Here is a 21,729-nt window from a genome sequence, read left to right as displayed (position 1 = left end):
GTTAAAAGTTGGAGAAAAGAGAAAAGAGTATTCGGTTGGTTCAATGAATTTTTTGGAAATTTTTGTTTTCTAACTAAGAAGCGGGTATTATTTTCAAAGGATGATAGATATTCTTCAAATAAGTAGGTGTGCAAGAAACACACTTCAATGTTGAATCTTAAATGGGTACCAAAAGTCCCATAAAAATTTTGTCATTTATTAAAAAAAAATAATAATAAAGACAAAAGCCGGTGAAAAATTAGTCAAAAAGGTGAAATCTTGTTGAAGAAATTAAATTTCTTGATCTTTTAAATTGTTGGAAATGACAAAAGTTGAAAAAGGGGTGAAAAAGTAACATTCTATGCATAAAGTAAGCTGCCACCTCACACATTTCAGCAAAAAGGGCACAAGCTGTCAGTTCACAGCATTAAGGAGGGTCATATTCGCCACTTTGAAGAAATAAAGTGTTACTTTCGCAATTTAAGACAAACATGGTTACTTTCCGAATGTTGGGCAAAAACCAATTATTAGCTAATTCACTGAGGACCAATTTCGTAACTTGATGTAAAACTCTTTTAGAATTGAGCGTTCCAGTAAATTGATGTCGACGACCCAAAATCATATTCGTGCTTCAATTCCTTCACATCCAAACTGAGAACAGTGGGAATCGGAGATAATCATCAAGAAAAACTTCATCAACCAAAAGCGAGAGTCAATGAAGCGAAGGTAGTGAAGCCAAGGTCAAGAAGCGAACTTGGTGTTGTTTGTTTTTAAAAAAAAACTATTCAAACCACTTTCTGCTGGGCGGCGTAGCACACGCGCAACACTTTCCCTCTCGCAGCAGTTTGTTTTTTGGAAGACTTCAGACTGCAAAACCTCTGCGCCTGTGCCGTGTGGCGCAACACTTGACTTTTCTCTTCAACCTCTTCAGCTTTCATTTTTTTTAAGTGTTTTTTTTTAGAATTTTGGTATAACTTATTTTTTTTCTAACTTTTATTTTTTTAAAAAACTTCGATTTTTTAAAATTTTTATTTACGGATTTGATATATTTTCTTATTATAGTTTCCACAATTTGTTTTAACTTGACTTTAAAAAAAAAACTTTAATTTTTTTAATTTTTTTACTGTTTCTGTTAATAATATTTTCAGTTTCAATTTCATCTTTTTTAACGTGTGTAATTTTTTACGAACTTTGTAGACATCGTTTGCAATTCTTTATTAATTTTTTTTTATTTTCTTTTTTATGTTTTTTAAAATTAGTTTTTTTCTAGATAAAAGCTGTTAGCTTCTTTTATATTTTTGTAAGTTTTTTTAAAAAAGTTTTATATTTTTGTTTTTTACATGTTCTTTTTAGTATTTTTTTCAATGTTTTAAGACTAGAATTATTTAAATTTCGGTGTTGAAAACTATTTTCAGTTTATAAAATTAGTTTATTTAAACTTCAGTTTATGTAGCAGTCTGCAGATGTTAAAAAACAAACATGTTTCTTATTATGGGCTGCAGCCGTTTGCTCCACCTCTTCTGATGCAGAGGATTGCAGAGGTGGTCCGCAGACCTTTAATATTTTTGTTTCGAAAAAACAAACAGCAGTGTCCAAAAATTGGAAACGAATGGTACCGGTTGGGTTCGCTTATTGGGTGTGTAATCGACGAAAGAAATTCAAGATCCAGAAACGAAGTCACAAAACGAAAGTCTAGAAGCGAAAGTATTGAAGCGATGTTCGTCGCTCGCCTCAAGACACCAAAACGAAACTGAGGGGGTATTTGGATAGGGAAAAAATAGGTTGTTTATTGCTTATTGTTTAATCCCACCGCAATAAGCAAATTTAAGTGTTTGGATATTAGTCTTTAAAAATCAGCTTATTGCGGTAGGAATAAGCAAAATAAGCTGATTTTAATAAGCAAGAGGGGAATGCTTATTGCTTATTGGTCATTTTAGTCATATAAATTGTTTTATTTTGCCAAACACTTAAATGCTTATTGCTTATTACTTATTCTCACCGCAATAAACTAATGCAAACACATTTTAAAAAAAATGTTTATTCTCACCACAATAAAGCAAATAAACAATAAGTCCAACACCCTCGATCAAGAGTAATCAATTTCGCTTCTTTGGAGTTGAAAATCCAAAATCAGTTTTTCTCGCTTCAAAGTCGAAATTGGAGTTCTGAGATCGAATTCAAGTTCGCAGGTTCCTTATTGAAGCGAACATTCGCTTGGGGTATGTATTTGAAGCGAACCTGAAATTCGCTTTCGGTCCATGTCCATTTGAAATCGGAGCGAGAGGAACGAATCTGGATTCACTTTCATAGTCGGAAACGAAGGTTCGTGTGGAATTGTAGAAACGAACTAAAAATCAAGAAACGAAAGTTCGTCTCTCGCCTCAAGACACAAAAGCGAAACAGATATCATTCATAAGCAATAATCGGGGCTGTTCATGAAACTGAAATCGGGGTTCAAGCAAATTGAAATGGGTAATTCACAAAATTCCAAATCGGAATTGGAAGTCCCATCAGATCTGTTGAATCGGAATTCGATTTACATGAATCGGTACTGAAAATCAGGTCCGAAACTGTAATCGCATTGAAGATCGGTACTCGGATGTAAAATTGAAACTCACTGTAAACGAAGCTTTACAATTTAGAAACCAAATTTGGAACTTGAAGCTGCATTCGGAATTGTTCATAATCGGTTTCGGAATGTGGTAATTAAGAAATCGGAACCTGTCATGGGTATTGCAAAGTAATTGGCAATCGGAATTTTTTTTGGTTCGTTCCTTTGATTTTGACTTTTCCTAAGTCAAACAACGAGTATTCATCCGGTTAAGTGAAGAAGACGCTTCAATTTACATCTTCAGTCCCCAAATGTTTGCAAGCTTTACAAGTTTAACCCCCTTGGAAGATGTATATTTATTCAACGTTACAATGAAGAAAATGGGGTATATTTTCAACTTTTTCCCCCTGACTTTCAAATCTTCACAGATTTTACCCAAGGTTCTTAATTCTTTCAATTTCTTGGGATTTTACCACCTTTTACCCCTTCTTACCAAAATACTTTCATTCCTAAACCTTTTCTTTGGTCATATTCTTTTCAAACCCTTCTAAAATAAATTGCTTCTTATTCTATTCTTTTGTCTAAATTTAAAAATCGAAAAATACAAAATTAATTTTTGTTATTTTTCCGGTTTTAATTTTTGAGAATAAGGTATATTCAAAAGGGATTTATTTCATCAAATCTGACGGGTTTCGAAGATTGTTGATAATTCTTCTTAACTTTTTGGATTCTCTCAATGGTATTTGTTGAAGATTCAAGGGGGAGTGATGATTATTCAATGGGGAGTTCGTATTTGGAAGATTATTCTTCTTTCTCTCGCTTTGAAGACCCCATGTGCTGATGAGTCTCACAATTTAGGGGAGAAATGCCAAGAAGATAGGAAATCGTGATCTTCATCAGTTTCAACATCTAGGGGGAGATTGTTGAGTATTTGAGATATTGAAACTGATTTGTCATATTTAGTTATTTAGGGAAGACTTTTTTAGGGTTAATCATTTATTATTCCCTACGGTGCCTTTACAGTAGAAGTTCTTAATCGAGCTCTTCTAAGGCATTGGTTTTATATTAAGGCATTTATTTTATATTTATGGTAAATATTTTATGTTCCCTATAAATAATCATTAGGCTAGATTTTGAGGTAAGCTTTTACCGGATTAGAGTTTTCTCTGTACGTTCATCTCATAATCAATACATGAAAAACCTTTATCAAATTACTTGCATATTATGGTGATTGATTCTTGATTGTTCTTGATATTTCGCATTCGTCATCTCGGATTTATTCCCAACAAACACGTTTTAGAGAGAAACGGAGAGAAAACCAAGTGTCATCAAGAATCTTATGTACCCGACTATTTAATAATAGTGTGCACTGAAGATTAATCATTGTGTTCTTATTCTATATTTCATCTTGTCTAATTCACTTGATTGAGATTCCGCTCCATCAAGTGAATCTGATTGATACATCGTAGCATTTTGGGTCTTACAATTGGTATCAGAGCTTGGATCGGTATCAATCAAATTGGCAAGATATTAAGAGTTTCTTGGATTTCCGGGTGTTTTTGAATTATTTTGGACGAATTTTTAGCTATTTGTTCTTCGTGTTCTTCATATTTTTGGAGTTTTGATCGAGTTTGGCATTAAAGATTTGAAAATCTTGTGTTTTTGGCAAGTTTTGGGTGTTTTTGGTCGAAATTTGCGAGATCCCGACGGCTGTCCTCGGTCCTCGGTCAAACCCTAGAAGATCTCGGAGCCAGCAACGATTTCAGTCATCAGGTTCTCGGTTGCGAAGTCCTCGGCCTCGTTCTCGGTCCGAAGCCTCGGAGTTCTCGGTCCGCTATTCTAGGTTCGCATGTTTTCGGTCAGCAGTTCTTAGTCTCGCTGGTTTTCGGTCTAGTTCTCGGTCCAGAGCTTTCGGTGGAGTGTGTGCGAGTCTTCTCGGTTGGGTCAAGAGGCTTCTCAAATTTTGGTCCAAAATCTCATTTTTCGGCCCAAAAGTCACGTTTTTGGTCCAAAACCCTCGTTTTCGGTCTAGAAACTTTTGTTCTCGGTCAAAGTTTTTTTTTTGACAAAAAATTTGACTTTTGACTTTCAAGTTTGACTTTTCACATTCAAGTTTGACTTTTGACTTTCAAATTTTTGACTTTCAAGTTTGACTTTTCAAGAGTTTGACTTTCAAGTTTGACTTTTCAAGTTTCAAGTCAAAGGACATTTTTTCTTGGCTTCACAGTCAGTTCTATTTTTGGTAAATTATTCTTTTTGGTGAATAATGAGTTCTTCAATCACCAAGGTTAATGAAGTTTCATGCTCTCAGTCCTGTGAAGCTAAAATTAAACTTTATCGTGATCAACATGAACTATTAATTAGGGAAATTGAGAACCTTAAATATGAAAGATATACTATTAGAAAGGCCCAAAAACCCTTAAAAGAACAATTAGAGGCCAAAACCAAGGACTTTAGAAAACTTCAAGCAGAATATAGCGATAAATGTGAACATTATGATTATGCTCAAGTAAAGATTGACAGTCTAACTGTCGAGCTTGACACATTGAAAAATAAATTTGAAAATGCAGACTTTAATTTTAAAAAATTTGATGTGTCAAGTAAAAAGGTTGAGACAATGATTGAAAAACAATTAAAATTTAAAGATAATCAGAATAAGGGTCTAGGGTATCACAGTGTTCCACCTCCCTTCAATGATAACTATATCTCGCCCCTTGAAACCAATAAGATAGAGACACCTGCTCAATATGGCCAGTCCCCTGTACTAGCTTCAGTTAAGACTGAACAATCTGGCCCAACTGAGAGTATTGAGGTGAGTGATACTAATGCTTCTACCTCATGTGCAGATAAGGTCATAGTGCAAGATGGGCATAAGCAGAACACAAATAATTCTTGTTCTGCTGATAATGATTTAAAAACTCGTGATGAGGTGAAAGATTCTAATGCTTCTACTTCATGTGCAGAGAATGTAGCAATGCAAGATGGGAGTGAGCAGAACAAAATCAATTCTAGTTCTGCTTAAAAGGTTTCAAAAGCCTGTAATGATGATACCCCCACTGTTGAGAGATCCCAGCCACGAAAATATGTCAAACAGTCTAATAAATGCTCTTGTGCTTGCTCTTTTGGAAATTTTTTGAAACGAACTTCAATTGGACAAGGACCAAGTCACAATCTGATTTAGATGAAAAGACAGACTTGCTTTAACTGTGGAACTCCCGGTCACATTGCCAGAAATTGCCCATATCGTTTATATTTTCCTTACTACAAACAAGGTTGGCAGAACGTGCCAAGAGGAAGATCTTACAAAAGAAACCCTTCGAGGTCACGTTCACACAATGGTGACTAGAACGCGAAAAAGGCCAAGAATCAAACTCCCAAGGACAAGAAGGGAATGTATGACAAGATGCCAAATTCAAGAGATGGTTATGTTAGATCAATATCGTTTAGGTCGAAGTCATCTCGGCGGTCGGTTTCAAGTTCTAAAGCAAGTGCTGAGGCATCCATCCGATCAAACAAGAAATGGGTTAAACCCGACTACAGATGGGTACCAAAGGTTCACACTCCTAAATCATCTAATGATTCTAACTTTTCTTCATCTTCTGTGTGTGTCAAACAGGATATGTCATGGGAGAAAGTACCTTGTGTAGATGATAAAGGTCAACCTGCTTTCAAAATGGATTGGGTTCCAAAGACCAACTAATCCCGCACTCTGTGTCGGAGCAGCTATGGAGGAATATCATCAGACTTCGGTTTGTTGATAGTGGCTGTTCTAGGCACATGATAGGAGACATCTCTCAACTACATTACATTCAGAACTTTAATTGAGAGCATGTATCCTTTGCGGGAAGGAAGAAAGAAAGGATCACAAATGGGGATCATGTTTAACGGCGTGTTGAATTTGTTAACTTCGTTCCGGAATTGAAACACAGCCGAGGCTGAACATGTTGCTGCATATACGTGCGGTTCTCAGATCATCTGGATGCAACTTCAATTGCTGAATTACAGTTTGAGTTTTCTTCTCGATACTTCTAAGTTTTTCTTAAAATGATTCGTTTTGAAGACAATTTTTTAAATTTGCGCATTTATTTTATTTTCTTTCTTCCCCATGCACAAATTAAGGGGGAGAAATTATAAAAAAACAAAAAAAATGTTCTGTTTTGTTAGTGTTATTGGGAAGTGATATGAAGTCTGCTGCTAAAGGGCAATATGAGAGGCGTGTAATGCACTGAAGCTGAATTGTTTAGACTTTGTGTTCAATGAGCTGGTAGGCACGAAGGATTCAAAATTAATGGACTAGACACAGCTGCCAATGAAAGGACTAGACAATGTTAACTCATCTGGACTTAGATAGTTTCATTTGGACTGATCATACGATGCTTGGATAGATTGAGCAATGAGATAAACAAGGGAGCCTACAAGATACATTAAAGTTACTTATCATCTAGAATTGTGGCTCAAAATTTCTTCGATAAAGTAGGTCTGTGTGAAATTTTTTTTCTTTCTTATCCTCTCTATCAGTCATATGTTGCCCCTTTTGCGTGATCGGAAGATCCGACCTGGGACGCAACATATGCACCTCTATTTCTATACATCTCTATCTATGATTCTCTTTATCTATCTATGTCAGTCATATGTTGTCCCTTCTGTGTGATCGGAAGATCCGACCTGGGACACAACATATGTATCTTTCTATCTCTCTATCTCTCTATCTATGTTAGTCATATGTTGTTCCCTCTGCGTTATTGGAAGACATCCGACCTGGGATACAACATATGCATCTCTATATCTATCTTCTCTCTCAAATAATTGAGCACTCACCTAAAGTAAAGAGCTCTTTGGAATTCCTTGATTGCTAGGGTATGTCGTGAAATAGGGAACACATTCTAGTGCACTTAAAGTTGAATTAAATAAAGGTTGTCTATAGATATTGCTGCTGAATTTAAGTGGACAACAATATCCTTGGTCGTCGTCAGCTAAATGGTCTATTTAGGAATATAGGTGCAATGTCTTGTCACTTATAATCTGTCTAAATTGCAAATATCCTTTATGTTTAAGTGGACCACAATATTGGTGATTGACCAGAGCTAAACATGCAGGTGTGTGCTGATAAACGATATTGAATTGCTTGACAACTTTGATCCCAAAAGTTTCTGTTTTGTAAATTTAGTTATTATTTTTGTTTTTGTTAAATTTGTTCATATTTTTCCTCTATGCATAAATTTAGGGGGAGACTTAAAAAAACAACAAAAATCAGAAAATTAAAAAAAATCCAAAAATATGTTTATTTCTGTTTTAATTTCTTTTTCAGAAAATTGAAAATCCAAAAATATTTTATTTTAAGTGTATTTTTAATTTTATGTTTATTTCTTAGTTATTTCTATTGTGTGCTAAGTTTATTTTTACTTTTATTTTTATTATCTCAAAGTTTTGTTTGTCTTAAAAATCGAATTAAAAAAGAATAAGAGACTCAAGGAGACTGTATCGGAATTTTCTGAGCAAGGAGAAGAAACTTGGAAAGGAGTTGATGGTTATTACACTTCACTCCATTTTCACAAGGAATTGAAGGATTGAAACTGTATAAATTGTCATTTAGGCAATATCTTTCTAAGAACTGTCGTATTTAACGAATTAAAAGTCTGAAACTGTACAGATGTCATGGCACCAGGGCGATGCACCTCTCAAGGCACGATTATCGCTGAACGTCTCGCCAAGGGCCAAGTTAACTTGTTAACTTGAAAAACTGTATTGGGATCTTTGATCTAGGATATACATGGGCTAACATCAAAAAGGCCATGAGTAGTTCTCCGACACTCAACAAATCGCAGTGCGTTCCTCCGTGTTCACACATATACTGCGAGTAGTCTCCTTCTGAGCCAAGGCTGGGTCCTTGAACAACTGTGGTGAGAAGGGTCTTTATGATTATGTGATCCACAGGGACTTTTTAGTCATGATTACTTTTCAAGGCGCAACGGTGATCGTTAAAGAACTTTCACTCGAAGGAACTAGAAGTGAAATTATTTTTCAACATTCAAATTTTCAACCCCAGTAGCAAGGTGAAGCTGTACTTGAAGTTCTGTCACAGATTGCATTGAAGCCTCCTCAATCAATTTGCTGCTATATATGAACTTGCTGAAGTGATCCAGAAGAATCAGTCTCTCTTTATTTTCTCTGAAGTATTTCAAAGCTGCAAGTGCTGATTTTCAAGAACCTTTACAAGAAGACTCTACACTCAATGTGCGTTCAAGGTCAAATATTTGAAGGAAGCCCAACTATTCAAGATAAAGTCATTCATGTAGAAATTCATATGTTCATCTTGAATTTGTGAATAAATCGAAGATAAAAGCTGGAGTCAAGAACGAAGAGAAGATTGAAAAGAAAAGAAAGCTACAAACCCAGGGGGATATTGTTAGGACATAAGAAAAGAAAGCTATAAACCAAGGGGGAGATTGTTAGGTCATAAATTGTGGTTTATACTTTGTTTTTCATAAGCTATTAAAGTTCTCGGTCTAGGACCGAAAACACCATGTTTTGGTGTTGTTTGGACCAAAATCACATGTGATTTTGGTTAGGCTTAATATTGTTTTGTTTGGGTTTTGGGTTGGGCTTTTGTTATTAGGTCTAGGTATAAATAGTGTTATTTTAGTCTTGTAATGGGTGTGGGACGTTTTTGGGGGCTGCCATAAGCCAAGAACACGTTTTAGAGAGAAACAGAGAGAAAACCAAGTGTAATCAAGAATCTTATGTACCCGACTATTCAATAATAGTGTGCATTGAAGATTAATCATTGTGTTCTTATTCTATATTTCGTCTTGTCTAATTCACTTAATTGGGATTCCGCACCATCAAGTGAATCCGATTGATAAATCGTAGCATTTTGGGTCTTACACGGATGACCGCGGGAAGGTGAAGGCATGACCGTACACATCCTCTTGTTATGATCTATGATTTTGGGAAAACTCTGATGTTGGAAATGTTTTGAAAACTGTTTTTTAAACACTTTATGGTTTTGGGTTATATTTAAAAAGTTTAAATTTATCATGATTTTTATGAGTGTTACACTCGAGGGCTCCGCCCTACCCTGGCGTCCATCTGTAATCCTCTGGGTAGCAGTAGGTGGTGCCTGAACTGGTCTAGCAGCAAGTAAGGGACATTGGGCCTTCACGACTTCATGTGACCCAACTGCTCACAATGATAACATATCCTACTTCTCAGCCCACAACCTCCCGGTTGGATTGCCCCAGTTTGTTGACTGACAACACTAAGCAGTAGTCTCAACCTAACGTAACATGTCGACATATAACAGATAATATACATAGTCAACAAATAGATAATTATATAGTCAGTAATCATAGGTAGTCCTACAGATCTACTTGTCTAACACATATAAGTAATTATCAGATAATCAAACAGTTCTATCGCATACTAAACATATCATAACTAAGTATCTAATGGGATATCAATCCATTGGTCCGACCTTGGTGCCTTCGACCCGCAAGTATAGTGAGGAAAACTCACCTCTCATTCTGCAAAGATATCTGATAGAACACAACTCCGAATGACAACTCAACTGGTCACCTAAACACCAAATAATGACTGATCTCAAATACCATTCAATTTACCTAAAATTCCCCCAGGTCAAACTTGGTTAAACATCAAAGATCAAAGTCAACAAACCAGCCGAGTCAACCCAACCGAGTATGATGGGCGTACTCATCTGTACGTGGGGCGTACTGCGCTTGACCCAGAAGTCAGGACCTTGACCGTGTACGCGCAGTGTACCATTTGGTACGCCCAACGTACGCACTTGGTCAACCCCATTTCTCATTAATAGCTTAATACATCAAGTCCATACGTCCAAAGTCAGATCTAATCCCCAAATGTCATCTTTTACCATAAAGTTTCCAACTTTATAGTCTTACATGGCCAAAAACTACTCAACACTAAAAACCTTAACTACTTAACCCATTAAGACCTTGTAAATCATGCAGGGAAGGGAATATATGATCAAAACCACATTTTTATGCTTCTAAGCACCTCAAAACGTCTGAAAGGATAGGTGTAACATCCATAAAATTCATGAAAAATTTAAACTTTTTACACAACCCAAAATCATAATTTGTTTACAAAATAGTTTTCAAGACATGTCTATTATTAGAGTTTTCCCAAAATCATAAACAAAACACGAGGAGGTGCACGATCATGCCTTCGCCTTCCCACGATCATCTGAGGTACCTGAAACATAACCCAAAACTATAAGGCCAAAGCTTAGTGAGTTCCCCTAAAATACCAACACATCACAAAACCAGAATAATAACAGTAAACAACATGCATACAAAGCTTTCAGTCTGACTGGAACACCCCACCGACCTGTAGTCTACCTGGTACGCTCACAGAACCTTCAGCATGACTGGTACGCCACACAGGGCCTTTAGCCTATTTGGACCGTTCTCTGGGCCTTCGGCATGACTGGTACGCCCTACTGGCCTTCAGTCTATCCAGGACGCCCTGGGTCTATTGGCCTTCTGTAACACCGTAAATTTTTAAACAAATTTTTCGTTTAAAAATCACATGATTCTCATAACACATTTCACAAAAATCCCATTTATTTAATTTACACAACACAACTCCATAATTATTTAATTAATAGTCTAGGATCCTCAAAACATAACTCTTTCTCTGGTGTGTATAATCAAGCCGACGCCTTCCCGAGATCCTGAGAAGAACCTGAAACACATATCACATAACACAGTAAGCATGAAGCTTTAGTGAGTTCCCCAAAATACCACGCATATTTCATTAGCCTCTCATGGCTATACTCAGATGAGACCCTCCGGTCAATGTGTCTCAGTGGGACCCTATGGTACCACAACTCAGCTGGACCCTCCGGTCCCTCAACTCGGTAACTCAATATAATACACAATATATATATATATATATATATATATATATATATATATATATATATATATATATATATATATATATCACAAAGACAATAAGCAGGATATCTCAATACACAATATATGCACATAAGACCCTCCGGTCACACATAAATTACCACTCAAGGTAAGTATAGTGAGAAGACTCACCTCGGATGATGAACAACCCCTATAAACGCTGCTACTGCGCACCGGCCTCTAACTCTGAGCCAAACCCACAATTAACCCAATTAGGAACTAAGTCCAAACTCTCACTCAATAGGTCTATAGGTAGTCCACTAACTAGCCCATTAATAACCTAAAACTCATTGGGCCCACCAAGGCCCAATAATGAATGGGATCTCCTGAGGCCCAACTTTCAAGTCCAAATGACCAGCCCAACACAAGGGCCCAAGACATAATATAATATTTCTCTGCTAAAAGTCTCTTATACACAAGCCCAAACATCCAGGCCCAACCCTTAAGGCCCATTAACAAATTCAACCCAAAAAGCTCACAGTGAGGTTACGCGGGGCGTACCTCCCTTGGTACGCTCAACGTACACTAGCATGCACGAATCTGATCGGGGACACCAACCCAGTACGCGAGGCGTACTGGAATTATGCTGGGCGTATGCCCAGTTTTGCTTAGTCCATTCTCTTGGTCTTAACCCATTAAGACCTTAGCTCATTTCTCAGATCTGGACTCCCTAATAGCTCTTACTCCATAAAGTCAGTGACTTTAAGCCTTTGCATGGCTGATAAGGTCACAAACACACAAAACTCTCATTCTCTTATCTCAAAATGCTCATATCTCATGCATGGCTTGATTCCAACGTCCAAGTCTTGATTTTTATGACATTACACCACCAAATACACTCAAGTGGGTTGATCATGGATTCTGGAGCTCAAATATCACATAAAGTCTCCAACTTTTGGGACAAAACCTTAAAATACTCTATTATGATGCACAAAACAAAAGAGTGAGAAAGCTTGGAGCTTTATACCTCTAAATGAAGCTCCCAACTCAGATATGCTCAGATCCAAGGCCTGGACTCTCACTCCTTCTTCTCTAAAGCTCCTTATTCACTTCAAGATCACACACAAAATCAATTTAGGCTCTCAAATGGTCACACACAAGCTCAAGAACGAGGATTAGGGTTTAAGAGGGTTTATTGACTGAGGATGGTGGCCAGGAATGAGGCCATCTCATTCTTTATATAGGGACACTCCCCTCAATTAGGGTTTTCCTTCTGTGCCTAGTACGCCCAACGTACTAGGTGGCTCTGCTTAAAAGTCACGCACATGAGTACGTTGAGCGTACACACACGTACGCCCAACGTACTCCGCTGTCACCTTTTTCAATTAAAGGACTTATCTTGCCCAAAACTTCAAACTTCCATAGCTTCCTCAATATAACTCCATTTCCAATAAATCTCATATCCACGGAAAGGTGACGAGATGCCCTACGCCTCTAGCAACTCGTCGCAACCCCGAGGCTTCCTCATGCCCGGGTTGCAGCCCACGAACCCTAATCACGAACGATCCGAAATAGGATGTTACAGTTCTCCCCCACTTGAATTAGATTTCGCCCTCGAAATCGCTCCTTATCACATATAGATCGAATCCAAAAACCTGAGGAGAACCACTGAAAGGACCTCATATCATACAACAATCTCTTCCAAAAGCACCTGAACCCAACAGGAACTCACGACCCTAAAGAAGGACAAACCCTTCTGCCGCTGCGGTACTTGATCTGACTCTCCAGAACTTGGAAACTCTAGTGGTCTATCTACCAGGATAAAGATCTAACAGATCACTACAACACTCAATCATACGATAATCAGGATAACAATCCAAAGGGCCGACCTTGGTGCCTTCGACCCATAAGTACAGTGAGGACAACTCACCTCACAACTGGATAGAACTGATGAGGTCCGACTCCGAAACTCAGCTCTCAACACAATACCTAAAATCCACCAAGTGACCCATTCCATCAAAATCCCAAAATACCTAAAATGCCCTCAAAGTCAAACTTGGTCAAACTCAAAGTCAAATGGTCAAACCCAATAAACCAACTGAGTCAACCCAACCGAGTCAACTCAACATGGGCTGACTCATACGAGTACGCGGGGCGTACCCAGAAGTACGCTTAGCGTACGCAAGCCTCACATTGACCAGATTACGGGGTGGCTGACCGAGTATGCAGGGCGTGCTCCAAGCTATGCGAGATGTAACCTTGCAACCCCATTTTCTTCATTAAGTGCTTAATGGCTTCAGAATTTAAGCCTAAACTTCAGATCCAAGGTCCAGAGGCGTACTAGGTTCACAAAGTTTCCAACTTTATGACTTTACACGTCCATAAAGTTCTTAACACAATGTATTAATCCGTTAAGACCTTCTACAAGATGCATGGAGCAAAACTAGCTAAAGAGACCTCATTTTTATGGCTAAGGACCTCTCTTAGGGTTTGGAAGGACATCCCAAAACGACAATAACCACTCATGCACAAAAATAGGACCTTTGGGACAATAAGAACAACATAAGGATCCCAAAATGAGATCTACTCAAACAAGGCATCAAGGTGAAGACTTTTTACCTTCTGGAGCTCCTTAGGAAGGTAATAATCCAAGATCCACAAGCTTGCTTCAACTTCTAAGCTCCTTGATGCAACTCCTTCTTTCTTAAGCACACCAAAAACACACTTTTTAGCTCAAACACACTCTTAAGGGACTAGGGTTTGCCAAAAACGGCTCAAAGGTATGGAGGCTGAAAAGGTGGGGAGAAATGAGCCATAATGATGCTTATATACCACTCAAACCCTAAAAATTAGGGTTTTCTCCTGAGAAGAGTACGCCCCGCGTACATAAGTGTACGCCCAGCGTACTAGGGCGCGCCTTAGTACGCTCAACATACCCTCATGTATGCTTAGCGTACTCATCCTGCTCAATTTACGAAATTGCCACAGGGCTTCAAGGCTCATTCTCATGGACTTAGGGACTAAAATGCCATATGATAAAATCTTAGGGATGAATTTAGAAGTACCTGAATCTCGGGATGTTACAACAGCTTAAATGGATTGGAGTAACTCATACTCAAAATACCAAACTAATGGGACCAAAAGGACACAAACTTCATAGCTAACTTAGATCTATGCATAGCTTCATCAAGTTTAAAGTTTTTTAGCTCCAAATGATTCTAAATAGTGATGAGATTTTGGATCCAAAGAATCCTACTCCTCCAAGATGATCTTCTCTTCTTCCTCTCTCCTTCAAGGTAACCAAAACACACACACAAAGCTCAAGAGTACTCAAAAGTGGATTAGGGTTTGTTTGGGGACAAAGGTGAGTTGGAGGCTGATGAAAAAAGGTAGGTTGGGGACTTAAGGATGTTTAAATAGGGTCCAAACCCTAAAAATTTGGGTTTGTGACTCAGACACGTAATCCCCGTGTATTCTAGGTACGCCCAACGTACGTGAGCCTACCTTAATAGTTACAAAAATGCCACTATGGGCCATTTGCAAACTTTCTCATGCGCAAGGGCTAAAATGCAATAAATCTACATACTTAGGGTTAAAATTAAAAATACCTTATCATCGAAATGTTACATCTTTGATCACTATTTGCAAAAAGTTTGGATGATTTCTTGTGGTTTATAAACTACCACTCAATTTCATTATGCAGTTTAAAATCGAAACCACACCTTTAGAGAAAACCACAAAACTGTATCACTTGAAAAACCGCACATAATGGTTTTAAGATTACAAAAACCAATGTATGAGGTTTACGGTTCAATTTTGGCATAAAACCACACCATGCTCACCGCTATCGGGGAAGCCGCTACGGTTAGTGCACAAGTTGTTTTAATAATAAAGAAATAGGGATCAATCCTTTTTGTTCGATTTTATGATATTCTTTTGTTATGTTTAACAAATCTTAATTCTTTTTTCGGTTATAAAGCTTAAAGTGTGTTGTTTGAAACACTACTTCATGTTTTGAAGGCACATGACTCCTTTGTCATGCTTGTAGACAAATTCGTGATGCATGTAGACAAAGGAGTGTAAGGCTTCACAACAAAAAGAACCGGGCCTAATGGGGATTTTTTTGGAACAAAGTCGATAACGACTTGAAAAAATGTAGAAGACGGTTTCAAAATGGTCGGACCGAACTTTTTTGGGAGAATCTATAGCACTTCTTATGTTGGTGATTAAGTGTTATCATATTTTAGTATAACTATAATTACTATCAAGATATGTTGAGTTCGGTTTACTATCTAAGACCGGAGTTGTGGGATGCACACTCAGAGTGATAAATATAAACTCAATAATATAGGGGTCCGGGGGCAGCGCCCCTAAGTACATGGTTACAAGGGGCAACGCCTTAGTGAGGTCTAGGGGCAGAGCGCCTGGCGGTGGTTTCGGGTCCCGGGGCAACTCCCCAAAAACTAAGCGGATATTTATAACAGGAAAGAGTTTGGACATGCATTTTTCCGTCAAAATTAGTTTATGACATCATGATGATATAATAGTTGGTTATGCCTTATAACCACCATTGTAACCACCCTTTTGGCTCCATTTTGTGTACAACTAACTTCTAACTGTCTTGTTCCTTCTATAAAAGGAAGATAGATGTTCTAGAGAAAGGGTTAACACTTTCGATACCCGAAATTGATAATGTGAATCTATCTATCTCTCAAAAACACAAAACAATAAGGTACTTTTTTGTGTTTCGAATTTGAAAGTGGTTTGACTTATAATTGTCTATTTTAGATTATCCCAAATCCGATTTCCTGATACCCCATGCAATAAGGTCGAAATCATAGAATTTAGAAAGTGATTTCAATCACGATTCTTGAATTATCCAAGTTTATATTGATATTCTTATACCCAAATTCTAACAACTTCAACCGGATCCGGACGATTGGACTAGATTTTAACTTTTTGTATTTTTCCACAATTTTAATTTTTTGTTATCAATAATATTAATTTTATAAAGGAAAATCGAATAAGAATGATCAATGAAGCAACTTTACAAAAAAGAGAGAACATATTTCATAAAAACTAAAATGTCTAGACATGAGCTCAAAGTGACACCATTAACTTAATCCTATCAACTTTAGGACTATGGTCAAGCACGAGCATCTCTCAATGTCACGTGAATCAGAGTATAAAGGCGGAACAACACCAGGAAACTTGAAATTTGACGGAAACACGAAACCTTTTGCTTCCAAACGAGAAAGAACCTACCAAAACAACAATATGAGTGAGAAGACAACAAAAATGTACAAATGGTTTTATGCATTAAACATGAATGCGACAAACAAAATAACTTCCAATAACAACCCTTTAGAACAAAGACATCCTTGCTCCATAAATGTTGATGTGGGTTCGTAATTTCTTCTGCAATTGTATAATGTATGGTTTGATGATCTTCATGATTATTAGAGTTCATGTGTTAGTGAGTTTAAGGGGTGTTTGGCTCAGGGTCGGCCCAGATGGTGGGCAACCTGGGCGACTGCCCATGGCCCACGTCTCCAGGGGGGCCAAAATTTATGGGTTATGTAATGTATATATATAAAAAAAATTATTACCTAAATGATTTTTAAGGCCTAAAATTGGTTCAAACACAAATTAGCTCAAAAGATAAACACTTTGGTTTGCTTCTTATTGCTAATTGAACATGCCTATACCGAAGAATAAATTATATATATATTTTTAATCTTTATTATATTTGTCTTTGAGGGACCCTCTTTTTCTTTTCGCCCCGGGCCCCATATACGTTTGACCCGGCCTGGTTTGGCTGTTCATTTTGATCAAACAATCAAAATTAAGACTTTGGACGTTAAACACCCTCTAAGTTACAAATGACAAATCTGTGACTTAGGTGAAGGATACTTGAAATAAGTTCATCAAAGAATAATAAAGCTAATTAATGATACTATGGTTGTACAAGGACATAAACTATCAATGGAAAAGAAATTTTACCTTAGAACAGAAAGCCCCAGTTTTAAGCTCATTGACATGGCGAAGGTTTAGTATAAATCCTTTAAACATTTCTTCTTCCACTTCTATAGGTGTTGTCTCCCCATTCATATAATCTAAGTTAACTTCCACTAAAGAAGACACATTTAGCAACAAAAGCTTCCACAACAACAATTCACCTCGGATTGTTAGTGATAGAATATTAGGAGCATTGATTTCAATAATATCGGCTTCAAATTCATCCTCAGGATCCATGTATTCAGAGAACACCAAATTTTTAACACTCTTTGAAGTAATATCGAGCAGCCTATAACCATAGCAATATCTCAACACCAAAGTTTCCAATACAGGACTTCCGGATAGTATATTTTCAACCAAATCTTCATCTAAATTCCCATATGATATAGTCAAACTCTTAAGATTTTTCCAACTAATCATCCCAATTGGATTAAATATGAAGCCTTCTAATTGTAGCTTAGTAAAACATGAACTGTTGAAAAAGATTTGATCTACCAGAAACTCAGCTTCAAATTCAGCACCCTCTAACGTTAAATTAAGCTCTTCAACGTTACATCTTATAGCATAACTAATCCAATTGTTGACTTGCGATTCATATTGAATATCATAATCGGTATTCACTTCGAATTTCTTGAGCTTTACTTGGAGAGGTTGAGTTAGGGTTTTGTCAATGAATGAATAGAAAGCGGACCGATTATGTGTATAATCGTTGAAATAGAGAGAAGGAATCGATTGCCAAATATGTTTCCATCGTTTGGAGAGTGTACCTGTTCTAATGGCGCCTTTTGTTGAGGGCAAACGAGACAGGATTTCGATAAGTAAGCAATCTGGCAATCCACTGATTCGATCTTCTCCCCTCCTCCACATTTTTATGAAACTTTATCCGTTTAGCGGCAAATTTATGTTTATTTTGCCTTTCTAACGTTGTTTGACTTGTTTCCATGGCCGGCAACAGAGCTATCTGGATTCTGTAACGTGACAATGACATATCGCTGCTTTCAACACAAAAATTCTCAATTAGGAAATAAAGTTTTGCTTTCCCCCTTAACTTTGAAAAATTTACAACTCAATCCCTATAAAATTAGGAATTCTTTTATATCAAATCAATATATGATGATGGGTTTATGTCATAACCTATCAACCAACTATTTCATTATTCATTTTAATTACTGCAGTATAACCAAGTACTAATGCTTTATTTGACAAAAAAATTAGGCGATCAATCACGTATGTGACACTAACAAAATATTTTGAAGATTCTAAATTGAATTCAATAACTTTAGTCAACTTGGACTTGTTCGACTTCAAGACATCTAAAGTGGTGAAATAGGTTATATGTATATTAAAAGAGAAGACACTCATACTCATGGGATGTCAAAACGGATAAATTTGAGAGACAATAGTGGCACATTTAACTTTTGAGGATTTTGTACAAACGAGAGTTAATAAAAATGATGAAGAGATTCTCAACTTATAAACAAAGAAGCACAACTGTCGAGATCGATGTCCATACATTCTTTTTCCGGGAAATTAAGATTTGCATAGCTATTGGCCCCAAGAGAAACACTGTAAATAGAAATCAACGTAGATCGGGCCTTCTTGTATTTTGTGATCGTCTTTTTGTTATGTTTAACAAACTTCAAAATCATTTATTTATCAAGCATCGGTTGTGTTGTATCAAACACCATGGCATCTAAAAATGTTAGTGTGTTTACGCTTATTCACCGCCTCCTTTGTTGTGTATATAGGCGAGGGAGTGTATCTCTCCAACTTCTCTCAAAGGTCTAGGAAATTTATGTATTTTTTTCTAAGGGAGGAGGGAGTCGTTCCCTCTCAACCAACTTAACCCACTGCCACATCAGTTTTTCTCTTTCATTTTTCTTCATCTTTCCCAACTCATAACACACAGAAATCCTATCTTTTTCAACTCACTCAACCTACTCAATTAAAAAAAATACAAAACAATCAAGGTAAAATCTTAATTAGCAATAGAGTTACCGTCGGTATCATTCCCTCTTCAGCGGGTTGTTTAATTGGTTTCACCAACCCACTTCATTCTCTCTCTCTATTTTCTCTCTCTCTCTCTCTCTCTCTCTCTCTCTCTCTCTCTCATTTTTTCTTGTACCATGTGTTTTAAGACTTGTACCTTAGTTGTTTTGTATTTTTTTTTAATTGAGTGAGTTGAAAAAGATAGGGTTTCCGTGTGTTGTGGGTTGGGAAAGATGAAGAAAAAAAAGAGACAAAAACTAATGTGACAGTGGATTCAGTGGGTTGGGAGAGAATGACTTTCTCCTCCCTAAGAGTTGAAAAATGATGTTTAAAATATATTATGGTGATAGATAAAATAAGAGCAAATATATGAAAAGTTAAGACTACTCTATTAAGATGTTCCTTTAGTTAGTTGTTCTTTACGGTGACATCTCCAATAAAGTCCCAATAATTTGGGTTAGTTTATGGTTTAATCTCAAGTTTTACTTTTTGAACAAAAAAGTTATGATTATTTTATATTTTGCCCAAACAAACGAAAAAATCCTTATTTTTTTTTTCAACAGAAAATGACAGATTATCGTATAAAATTAGATAATCAAAACTTTTCTATAAAAAAAATAAATGTTGGAAGTAAACCGCAAACTGACCTTACTTTATTAGAAATTTCTCTTCTTTGTGTATTAGATTTCAAAAATAGTTATATACAGTTTTATCTGATTTAGTCATGTCTTCCTTAAGTTTTTATCTGATTTAGTCATGTCTTCCTTAAGTTCATTAAGTAAAAGAAAGAAAACTAAAGACTTAACTCCTACATGCACATACATAATATCAAACTATAACAAAATAAATTATACAAATAAAGAATTACCTCGAGCATTACTGTATGCCTTTCAAATAACTATAAGTTTTTTGATAATTAATAGAGAATTGTCAAGGTCATTCCAATAAGGCTACCTAGAGTGGGCATCCTTGAAGATGCGTGATGCTGAGGTGGCGACCTTGAAGACACGTGAATACCGCCCCAAGGGCCGGTGTTCTGGGTGTGACGCGACTCGAAAGGCGGAAGAAGACAACGAATGGGAGACGAGTAAATTCCCAACGGTCATCCATTTTGTTGTTGTAGCCGTTGCACATTAAAAAAAAATCTTTTTCATATCAAAAACCAATTCAACTACAACTATAAATACCCCATATTTTACTAAGAATTTTACACTACAAAAAATACTATCTTCTCATACTTTTTTACCTTCTAACTATGGATCCAAACTAAAATATCTCACCTACTCCACTCACTCTAAACACCCCAAATGATCCGTTAGCGAATGTTGGCTACATGCAATTGTTATCATCCGCCATTTTAGTCTTCATTTTCTATGTGTTTTTATGTTTTTTTTAGTAATTTAGCTTTAATTTTCTATTTTTCTAGGTTTAATTTTGTATGTTTTTTTATTTAATGTAATGTGGTTTCAATTAATGTAAAAAATATTTTATTATGTTTTAAATTATGTTTTTATTTAATTTAATCATAAAAAAAGATAATTGTGGAGTGGTGACCATTTCCTATGTCTAGTGGATTGGTGGCGAAGCTGACGTGGCGCAGAGGTGACACCATTTTTTCTGTGGGTTGGTGATGACCACTCCCTACAGCCTAAGTAACGTTTTAGCATGTCAATACTATTATTTCAGATTTAGATTTTGGTTTTACAGTTTCGTGATATATAACAACCACATGTGGATGATGTGGATGAAGGCATACGTGTCTTTTTCACTGCACAAACAAGACATCAAGATTAAATCCATTTTCCACGCTTTTATTGAACTAAAGACTAGAAATTTTGTCTCCACTGCATCAGTCTAGTCTAGGTCCCAGACCAATGCACATCCAACATAATACAAAACCATATAAGGCATTATATTTAATACATATGTTGATCAAGATAATAACATATGATGCATACCAAGAACCATTTGTAAATTTTGTCAAAAGAATATCCACAACTCATAAAGGATGAATCAAGCACAAACAATTAATCAAACATGCTCACTAAGTGAGAGGCAGATAAACTAAAAAAAAAAGACCAACTAAGCCACACTTACAAATAGCTACTTTTAACGTCTATGTCATAATTTCAACAGAATCGGAAGACTAAACTCCGGTAAAACTCATAGAAGAAGAGAATAGCGACTTCATAAACATCGGCCAACATTACACTCCAAAAACTTAACAGTTATATATAAAAACCACACCACTTAAGTAGTTAAGTTCATTCCATATGTTGGTCAAGACAAAATTAA

The 21,729-nt window shown here is 36.6% G+C and overlaps 1 protein-coding gene across 1 annotated transcript; it reads right to left on the bottom strand.

The window, feature by feature from the left end:
* Positions 1 to 16,473: 16,473 nt before the first annotated feature.
* Positions 16,474 to 18,409, bottom strand: LOC145125092 (F-box/LRR-repeat protein 25-like). Its single transcript, XM_079060581.1, has 2 exons — positions 17,431 to 18,409; positions 16,474 to 16,688 (listed from the first exon to the last, which is right to left on the bottom strand). The coding sequence occupies exons 1-2, from the start codon at positions 18,310 to 18,312 to the stop codon at positions 16,542 to 16,544; spliced, it is 1,029 nt and encodes a 342-aa protein (XP_078916707.1). The 5' UTR covers positions 18,313 to 18,409; the 3' UTR covers positions 16,474 to 16,541.
* Between the last annotated feature and the right edge of the window lie 3,320 nt (positions 18,410 to 21,729).

Source organism: Lactuca virosa, chromosome 7 (genome assembly GCF_052849685.1).
Source record: "Lactuca virosa cultivar CGN04683 chromosome 7, Lactuca_virosa_CGN04683_v6, whole genome shotgun sequence".
Taxonomy (NCBI): domain Eukaryota; kingdom Viridiplantae; phylum Streptophyta; class Magnoliopsida; order Asterales; family Asteraceae; genus Lactuca; species Lactuca virosa.
The sequence above is the reverse complement of the archived record's forward strand: the minus strand, read 5'-3'. Positions and strand labels throughout refer to the sequence as shown.

Excerpts from the sequence above, each read along its gene's own strand:
- LOC145125092 (XM_079060581.1), bottom strand. The coding sequence starts at position 18,312 with ATGTGGAGGAGGGGAGAAGATCGAATCAGTGGATTGCCAGATTGCTTA. Across the intron at positions 16,689-17,430 it reads CTGGGGCTTTCTGTTCTAAG|GTTCTTTCTCGTTTGGAAGC; the intron begins GTAAAATTTCTT and ends TTGTTTTGGTAG.